The sequence below is a fragment of the Lactuca sativa genome, chromosome 8 (genome assembly GCF_002870075.4).
Source record: "Lactuca sativa cultivar Salinas chromosome 8, Lsat_Salinas_v11, whole genome shotgun sequence".
Lineage (NCBI taxonomy): Eukaryota > Viridiplantae > Streptophyta > Magnoliopsida > Asterales > Asteraceae > Lactuca > Lactuca sativa.
In genome coordinates, this window is record NC_056630.2 from 35,408,654 (window position 1) to 35,418,953 (window position 10,300).

Here is a 10,300-nt window from a genome sequence, read left to right on the forward strand (position 1 = left end):
GTATGTATGACTGTTTTTGTTGGTACTAATTTTGAAAAATATTTCTTTGATTTTAGAATAGTATGTGTACTACCACTATCTACTATACAAAGATCTCCAATCTTTTCTTGGTGTTGTGTTCCAGTTGGACTCATATTAAACTTCACATATGAAAGGGATAATAAGTGAATAAACATAATCATAATTATTATTATTAAAAAGAAAGTTCATTTATTGTAGGAAAGACATTACATGAAAAACAAACGAAGGAAAAACAGCTTTACTAGAACAATAATAGAATTTGTTTTTTTTAGTTTATGTCTTCCATGTCATTGCAGAAATCAACAACATTTAGCGAAGTGATTTCAACATTATCAATGAGGTTTGCTTCTTTTCCTTTTCCTTTAATGGGCTCTTGATAAAGTTGACAAATATGTGCAGGTGTGCGACAGGTCCTTGACCAATGGCCTGTGCTACCACATCTAAAACATGAACCATCAGATTTTTGTGATGTCCCAGTGTCATGCCTTGCCACTTTGGCCTTATATTGTGTGTGGACATTGTTTCTTTGTGAATGTTGGTAATTATTCCTTTTCTGGCCACGACCACAATTATTACCTTGTCCACGACCATAATTATGGTTCTGATTATGGCTTTGGTTTCGATTAAAATATTCACGGCCACGTCCTCGACCGCGACCACGTCCTCGTCCACGTGTATTGTTTCGATGACCATCAATATTTGTAGCATTTGTTGCAGGAAGTGCTATTGATCCCATTGGACGAGATTCATGGTTTTTCATTAAGAGTTCATTGTTTTGCTCTGCAATGAGCAGGCATGCATTCAGTTCAGAATATCTTGTGAACTTTTGCATCCAATATTGTTGCATCAAGGTAATGTTTGTTGCATGAAATGTGGAGTATGTTTTCTCCAACATATCTTCATCAGCAACTTCTTGTCCACAATACTTGAGTTGTGAACATATTCTGAACAAAGTTGAGTTGTATTCATTTACTTTCTTGAATTCTTGAAACCTTAGTGTTCTCCATTCATCTCTAGCATTTTGAAGTATAACTTCCTTTTGATGATTAAATCTTTCTTTCAAAAGATTCCAGAGAATACTTGGATCAGTAACATCAAGATATTCAAATCTCAGCATTTCATCAATATGCTTACGAAGGAAAACTTGTGCTTTTACTTTCTCTTGTGCCCAAACAATCATTAAATTCATATATAGCATTTGAGATTCTCATGGACTCAAGATGCAGTTTTACATCTATTATCCACGACACATAGTTTTTCCCACTAACTTCAAGTGCTTCAAACTCGAGCTTTGCAATGTTGGACATAATGTAACTACAAATTTTAAACAAAATTAAAATTAAAATAAAAATCCATTTATTTCAATAAATATTACACAAAAAATAAACGGTAAAGCTAACATTGCATACAAGCCTAAAAGTAGATGAAATTTCATATTATCTTCGATGTTAAGGATTGGGATGAAAAGTAGCATGACTATTATAGTCATGATTATCGCAAATGGATGAATCGTCTTGAAGCTTGATTTGTTTGATAGAAGAGAGAAATATTTATTGTGGGTAAAATAAGCAGGGTAAAGTTGTTTATTTATGGTAAAAAAAAATATAGTCGTTTTTGCTGTTTATAACGTTGCATATATATTTCCATTGTGTATATATGTATATGTATTTTATAAATCATTTAATAAGATTTATAACTAATCCATAACTTTGCTTTGTATAATTTTACTAATTAGAAACATTAATAAATAATAGTAAATATTTAAATAAAATTATGAAGAGTATCTAAAACATAAATAAACATTGACATGTATAAATAAATATATTTTAAATGTTAGTATGCATAAAAATTAGAATACATAAAGAAATGTTAGTATAAAAAATAAAAATTATTAGTAGTTCATAATGTCCATAATGCATAATGTTTATTAATTCATTAGTATCATTATTATTTTGATATGATGGAGGTTTTTATAATTAATAGTGTTTTTACTAAGTAATACATACCTTGATTAAGATAGATGTGATTTTCACTTGTTTAATAACCTTGATTAGAGTTTTCGTGTAAGCGTAATTAATGTAACTTTAAACCAAACCAAACTAGTGAACTTTGATAAGAACTTTAATTGAGAAGAAATAATATTTAGAGAGAATATGAAAGTTATATCTCCTATAACTTTTGGTGTATCTCATTCTTTACAATGGAGGGGTATTTATACTACAAAATTTACTAACATATAGTTGTAACTAGTTAAAAATATTGACAAATTTACCATACACCAATTATTATGTCATCCACCAATTATTTAGAAAACCGCCAATTATTTACAACTATATATATATATATATATATATATATATATATATACACACACACACACACACTAAGCGAGCATGCACATGTTAGGCATGTTAAAATTAATTTGAGATAAATATAATAAATACATTTTTGAAATTGGTTATGTCATTGATATTAATTATATAAATAGTAATTATCACACTAAGTTGATGTATAAAATTAATATAATTTTGATTTAATGTTATTTCTAACTATTATTATGAATAATTAATTTCAAAGTTATTTATTTATTAATAAAATTAATTGTAATTATAGATTTAGTATGATTTTCAATTATATGATGAATAATTTTAAAAATACTTATATGATCATATTTAATTTCAATCATGAGTTTTTTATATATTAACCAATTTTTTAATCTAACTTAATTTATATTTTTATGTTATAATTATTTATTATTATTGTTGTTAAATCCTTTATAACTTTTAAAACCGGTGTTGCAAAAATCGGTCTAGGTGGAAGATTAATCAGGGATTAATCATTAGGTGGTCTTGAACCGACTATGATTAGGGCTAATCGGTCGGCTTAAGCGATGTTGGTCAAAGTCGTAGCTAGATGGTCCTAATTGGTCAAAATTTCAACATTTCAAATTTTTAAAAATTTTAAATAAAATTTTCAAAATTTTAAATATTATACCAAAAAATTTAAAATGTAAAGTTTTACACCAAAAAAATTCAAATTTTCAACTTTTCAAATATACAAGTGTCCAAATTTGTTAATTTTCCTAAGATATATTAGTTTTTGAATAATTTTACTTAATAATTTATGGTTTCCGATTAATCCTCGATTAATTTTCATCTAGCCGATTAATTTTTTAACTATAGTTATTCGTCTAGATAACGTCGATCATTTTTTACTACCTTGATTAAAACATTATATAAGATTTTTATAAATTACTAAAATGTTAATATTAAAATTAGAATAATAGATGATTCAATATATTAATTTAAAAATACGTTAAGGGGTTACAAATTAATATGGTTAGAATAAAGAAAAATGTTGATTTTATAACACACATGTGTGTGTGTATATATATATATATATATATATATATATATATATATATATATATATATATATATATATATATATAAAACATTTTTTCTTGAATCTCATGCATTTGAAACTCCCATTCATTTTTCCTTTAACCACATTCATTTGAAACTCCCATGACTTTTCAATTTCTTTCTAATAATGATTATAAGTTGGCTAATAAGCTTAAATAAATATAAAACCTTAAGTGTAATCATATATAAACTAAATTTCAATATTAAAAGAATATATTTTTTTTTCTACTTATAAAGTTATGTTTTTAACATTTAACATATTATACTTAATTTATTAGGTCTAATATGTTATTGTATGTAAACTATTATCATTTTAAAACTACAACTTTTGAACAATTTGTATAAAATACTTAAATTGTTATTTTAAATACAACCTTACAAGATCAACTTAAATATAAATTTTAGTTCAACTTAAACAGCCTAAAGAATATTTAGTAAATAGTTAAAAATGATAAATTGTAGTGTCTTTCTAATAATGATTATAAGTTGGTTAATAAGGTTAAATAAGTATCAAACAAAGTGTAATCATAATAAATTAAATTTCAATATTAAAATAATATTTTTACTTCTACTTAGAAAGTTTTGTCTTTAACTTTTAACATATTATACTTAATTTATTAGTTTTAATATGTTGTTGTATGTAACCCATTCTCAATTTAAAACTACAACTTTTGAACAGTTTGGACAAAATACTTAAATTGTTAATTTAAATATAACATTACAAAGTCAACTTCAATATAACTTTCAATTCCACTTAAAAACTCAAAGAATTTTTTGTGAATAGTTAAAAATGAAAAAGTGTAGTGCTAAATGCAAAAACTAAATTGTAGTATCAGTTTAACTAAAATATTTCCTAAAGATATTCTTATAATCGTTAAAAGTTTTCAAATAAGTTGCTTAAAATAACTTACAATAACAATAGTTAAAAATAACTTTGTATAAATGATTATACTGTTACCTTTAAAATAAAATAAAATTTGTTTGATGTTTTAAATAATTACAATGATCAAAATTAAAATTTTAAGCAAATAAATTTAAAAAAAAATAATTAACAATAACAACAACTATAAATAACATTAAACTATATATTATATTTAATTTTATTCATGAATAACCCACGGGTAGAAGCCATTCAAAAGATTGAGATTGTGCAGCTTTAATAGATGTATATATTATATAATTCAAATTAATCAATATATTATATCAACTTAGTATATGAATTATTATATCAAATTTAATAACCACATTATTGTTATATTTAAAAAAACATATATTGGTAAATATTTTAGCTATATAGATGCTTCTGCGCAACGCGCGGGCATTCGCCTAGTATATATATATATATAAGGTTATGTTATTGTGTTCTAACTATCTATTGTATGCATGTACGATGGATTCTTGACAATTCATTTTAATTATTTTAAGAAAGTAATTAATGCATATTAAATATTGAAGATAATTAAATCTTCAATATTTAATATTCATTAATTACTTCCTTAAAATAACTAAAATGATTTGTCCAGAATCAATCTTACATGCATAGAATTGATAGTAGAAACATTTGAACCTAACTCTCTCTCTCTCTCTCTCTCTTTATATATATATATATATATATATATATATATATATATATATATATATATATATATATATATATATAAGTTTATAACACGTGGGAACCACGGTTAAAAAGTTAATTAAACTTTTATAAAAAAAACTCAAAATTATTAATTACTTATTTTAAATAGTTATTAACTAAGAGATCTTTTTTGTTATATAAAATTAAAATTATTGATTTAAATAAATATGTAAAATTATATCACTTTATAATTTGTACTAATTTTATTTTAATTTTTATTCTAATGTTATTAATTTAATATAATTAGAGTAGAAAATTTAAAATTTGAAATGGAGAATCAATAGGTTGACAGGTGGCATGCTCTAATTAGGAGACGTAATAAGATGACACATGACAAAAAAAAGAATAAAATATTCATTAATTAGGAGACATAATATGATAACACATGTTAAAAAGAAACTAAAATTATTCTTTTATAATAATAGGGATATATATATATATATATATATATATATATATATATATATATATATATATATATATATATATATATAATCATGGTACAAACCAAGTACTTTAACATTAGATTAAAAAAATATCAATAGAGACTAAATATGTAGTTGGATTGTTAGGAGTGATTACAAAATGGTTAGTCCTCTACCAGTTACAACTCTTAGATAAATTTGATACGATGAATAAGATTATATCTTACGGATCTCATCAAACGTATACTTCTTACTTACGATCTATGAAAATGATCAATAATCTAGACATATCAAATTTATATGTGAATTCGAACAAATATTCTCTTTTATATGTATATATAAAATTATTATTTTATAATAATAGCGATATATATATATATATATATATATATATATATATATATATATATATATATATATATATATATATATATATATATATCATGGTACAAAACAAGTACTTCAACATTAGATTAAAAAAAATCAATGATAGAGACTAAATATGTAGTTGGATTGTTAGGAGTGATTACAAAATGGTTAGTCATCTACCAATTACAACTCTTAGATAAATTTGATACGATGAATAAGATTATATCTTACGGCTCTAATCAAATATATACTTTTTACTTGCGAACTATAAAAATGATCAATAATCTAGACATATCAAATTTATATGTGAATTCGGACAAATATTCTCTTTTATATGTGAATTTAACTAAATTCACTCTATTTGTTAATTTGTTTTACTATTTTAACCCTTTGGCCATACTTAAATGAATTTAAAATGATTCGTATATAAATATTTTTAATTTTTTATTTGAATGATAATGAATGGTTGAAAATTAGGGGCAATAGTCATTTTCATATGAAATCAACATATGTATTGTAGAATATGTTTAGATTCATAACGTGAATCCAAACAAAATTAAATAAATTTTATTATAAACTGTAGATAGTTCAAATTTAAAATGTGAGTTAAACGAGTTGAAAAAAAAAGAGAAATAAAAAAAGAGAAAAAAAAAGTTCGGATTCATATGGTAAATCTCAACAAGATCCAAATTTTGATGAGCTATCAACCAACTTTTGGTATGACTAAAGGATTTCACCACTGATGAATTGGTCAATGATATCAACAATAGGATGTTGATGCTCACAAACCAAAATGAAGGAGCGTTCAAGTTGATAAGATGCTGATGCTCACTAGTTAAAAGAAACCAACATTCATGTTAATAACAATGTAATGTTTAATGTATGTGTATGCGTTGAGTTTGAAAACTTTTACAAACATGCCATAGTATGCATGTTGATTTAAAGAAGAAAACGACATTGATTTACGTTTTTTATTTTGTAAATGCATAATTAAAATGAAAAACTGGTTATATTTATTTACAAATAAATTTTAGTGATGTTAAAAATGTCAAATTTAAGAAAATAACTATATAAAATAATGCAAATAAAAAAAAAACATATATAAACTGTAAGTGCTAATTGACAATCAAATTCTTTTAAGTTCCTTTTAATTTTGTATTTTTGAAGGTAAAAATTAGTATAAAAACAATATAACAAATAACAAACTCTTTTGTAGATTTGCCTTTGTTGATTGTTTATGGACGAAAGTTGCTTTTGATAATATGTATAAGGTACTTCTTTAAAATATTAGAGGATGCCAACCTGGTTAATTTTGTTACCACTTTTCAAAGCACCCTTATATTACCCTAATATTAATATTAGTATCATACTAGTTGTAACCCGTATATTATACGGGTTAATTAAAACAAAATGTTAAATAGAAACGATTAAATGAGAAGTTTATTTGAATTCGAAATTTGAAATAAATAAAAATTATGAGAAAAAAACATGTAAAAAATAAATAAATTAAAATTATTGTTTAGTTATCAGACCCGTATACTAAACAGGTTAATTATAACAAAATGTTAAACACAAAGATTTAAACTGTAAATTTATTTGAAATTCAAATTGAAATTTAAAATTTAAAATTTGAAATTAATTTCATTATGATAAGTTTAATTTATGGAAAATGAAATAAATGATAAGTGGAAAATAAATGTATCTCTAAATTATGATAAAATGACATGTGACAAATTGAATGAGAGAATGACATGTGGCAAAATCATTCTTATTTATTAGGGTAGATAAAGCACCAAATCTATCCTAGTTTATCCATCCGTAGTAAATTATTATGTTTATTAATATATTAAATATTAATGTTTATCGGCATAAATGGTATCAACGATAATACATCTAGCTTTCTTGCAATCAAACCATTGGAAAGTGGAAACTAACATTTTTTTTTGTCAACTTCAACATATTTTATGGTAAATTAAATACGAGGGACGTATTTTTTTTTTATTATTTTTTTTAAATTTCTCACTATTACGCTATATATGTTTTGAAGATACATGGAATGATCAATGTTACACTTGCAAGAATAATCACTATTAGTGGCGATGCCTATAGCAGCGCCGCTAATGGTGATAAACCACGATCCGTGTCAAACCTTAGTAATAAACCCCAATCATTGATTTGCTCTTAATCCAACAACTCACAATAGACGTCGTACATAGCAATTGCGGTGATGCCTTTTGCAGCGACGACTGTTGCTGCTGATAGTTTTGTCGCCGCTAATACCCATCGCTGCTAAAGGCTTAACAGGATATACAGAGCATGCAACTGATTGTATTTCCTCTTCTGCCATCGTTTTTCTTTGACGACTACACCGACGAATACCAACACAATCCATCAATTATGTCGCCTCTTATTCAAACTCCGTCAATTTTGTTGACAATTCATATCAATTTGGCCGGAAAGAACCTGTTGGCCGGAAGTTGTCGAAATACCGCCACCACTACCCTTCTCCGCCGGATTACACAACCAGGCTCCTTTATAACATATTATTTGCGTATTTATATTATGTGTATGTATATATGTATTTTTATGTTTTTTTGTAAGCATATATGTATAATGTATGTATATGTGTAATGTATGTATAAATGCATGTATTTATGGTGAAAATAGAAAAATTATGTATGTTTATATATGTGTATTTGTTTTCCATATGTGTATTTGTATTTGTATTTATAAGTGTATATGTTTATATATGTATATTTGTTTACCATTTGTGATTGTAATGTATCTATAAGTGTATTTTGATATGTATTTTTATATATAGACGTGTATTATGTACAAGTGTATATGTCTATATACATATAAGTGTATATATACATGTATCATCACCTAACTTTTAAGGGATTATTTGGAAAATACAATGCTATAATGGAAAAAATAAAAATAAAATAGTTTGTGTATTTGTATGTAATTTGGAAAGTATATAAATGGAAAAAAAAATGAAAAAAAGATTGACTTGTGTATTTTTATGAAATTTCGAAAGTACAATGCTATAATGGAAAGAGTATTTGTATGTATATATAATATGTGTATTTGTATGTATATATGTATGTATGTATTGTATGCTATTTTGAACTATAATGCTACAATGAAAAAAAATGAAAAAAAAAAAAAACAAAGTAGGATGCTATAATGGAATATGTATTTATTTTATTATATGTGTAGTTGTATGTATAGAAATTATGTATGTAGTTTGTGTGCTTGTATGCAATTTGGATGCTATAATGATATAGATGAAAAGAATGAAAAAAAAAAAACAAAGTATGATGCTATAATGGAAAGTATTATTTTTTTTATATGTGTATTTGTGTATATAGAAAATTATATATGTAGTTTGTATATTTTTATGCAATTTGGAAACTATAATGTTATAGATGAAAAAAAACAAAGTAGGATACTATATTGGAAAGTATTATTTTTGTATATATATTTGTATGCAATTTGGAAACTACAATGTTATAATGAAATAATAAAAAAAATGAAAAAATAAATAAATAAATAAAAAACAAAGTAGGATGCTATAATAGAAAGTGTATTATTTTTGTATATGCAATATGTGTAACTTTTATTCATATTGTAATTTTTAAAGGCTATATATAGGGTTTAGTTGGGCGATACTCTTCTACATGATGGCATATGTTATGGGCCTAGGACATGGAGGTGATGGAGCCGGCGACCCACCACCTGCAATAGGCTTTAGTCGTGGACAACACGAACATGATGGTAAGTCTTATTAAGATATATTTATTAACTTTTTATTCATTTATTTTAAGTTATTGTGACTAGTATTTTTAATTATATTTTTCAGGTGAGCTTCCTAAAAAAAGAGGTCTATCAAAAAACATCTAGTAATCAAAGCTGATACGGGCAAACAAGGTAAAGCCCATAGATTTGGATTTTGACAAGGAGCTCATATATTCCCTTATCGGGAACTATGGTAATTGGTTTACCCGTAAGTTTAGGAGGTATATGTGGATGAACTTCCCTTTGAACGTATCTGGTTGGGACAATGTTTCCCTTTCTTTAAGGAAAGCCACAGTCGTGCATCTAAAGATAACTTGAATAATATTTTAAGTTTAGTTGTGATTGTGTGATATCCCTAATTTCACGGCCAGAAAAGACCGATTTGTTTATGATTTATTTGAAAATCAGAGTAACTTTATAAAGAAAGTTTTGCAGAATTTGTTCCCAAAAATATATGATAAAGATTTTATCAAAAGCATTTCCGAAGAAATGTATTTCATTATATTAAAACCTCAGGATGTCATTGTCAATACATATCAAAAGCATAAACCGAAACAACATAGGACTTACAACATTTATTTATATCTACTGGCCTATAATCCATGAACTCTCATCCGATC

The 10,300-nt window shown here is 24.9% G+C and overlaps 1 protein-coding gene across 1 annotated transcript; it reads right to left on the minus strand.

Annotated features, from left to right (window-relative positions):
- Positions 1-289: 289 nt before the first annotated feature.
- LOC111878424 (uncharacterized) lies at positions 290-8,226 on the minus strand. The gene is made up of 3 exons (XM_023874923.1): positions 8,078-8,226; positions 1,254-1,335; positions 290-1,180 (listed from the first exon to the last, which is right to left on the minus strand). The coding sequence occupies exons 1-3, from the start codon at positions 8,224-8,226 to the stop codon at positions 290-292; spliced, it is 1,122 nt and encodes a 373-aa protein (XP_023730691.1).
- Positions 8,227-10,300: the final 2,074 nt, after the last annotated feature.

What these genes read in the sequence shown, in the direction of transcription:
- LOC111878424 (XM_023874923.1), bottom strand. Translation starts at nt 8,226, where the DNA reads ATGGCAGAAGAGGAAATACAATCAGTTGCATGCTCTGTATATCCTGTT. An exon ending in TGCTATGTACGACGTCTATT is followed by an intron (nt 1,336 to 8,077) that starts GTGAGTTGTTGG and finishes TAAAATTTGTAG; the next exon opens with TTACATTATGTCCAACATTG. An exon ending in ATGTGTCGTGGATAATAGAT is followed by an intron (nt 1,181 to 1,253) that starts GTAAAACTGCAT and finishes TGGGCACAAGAG; the next exon opens with AAAGTAAAAGCACAAGTTTT.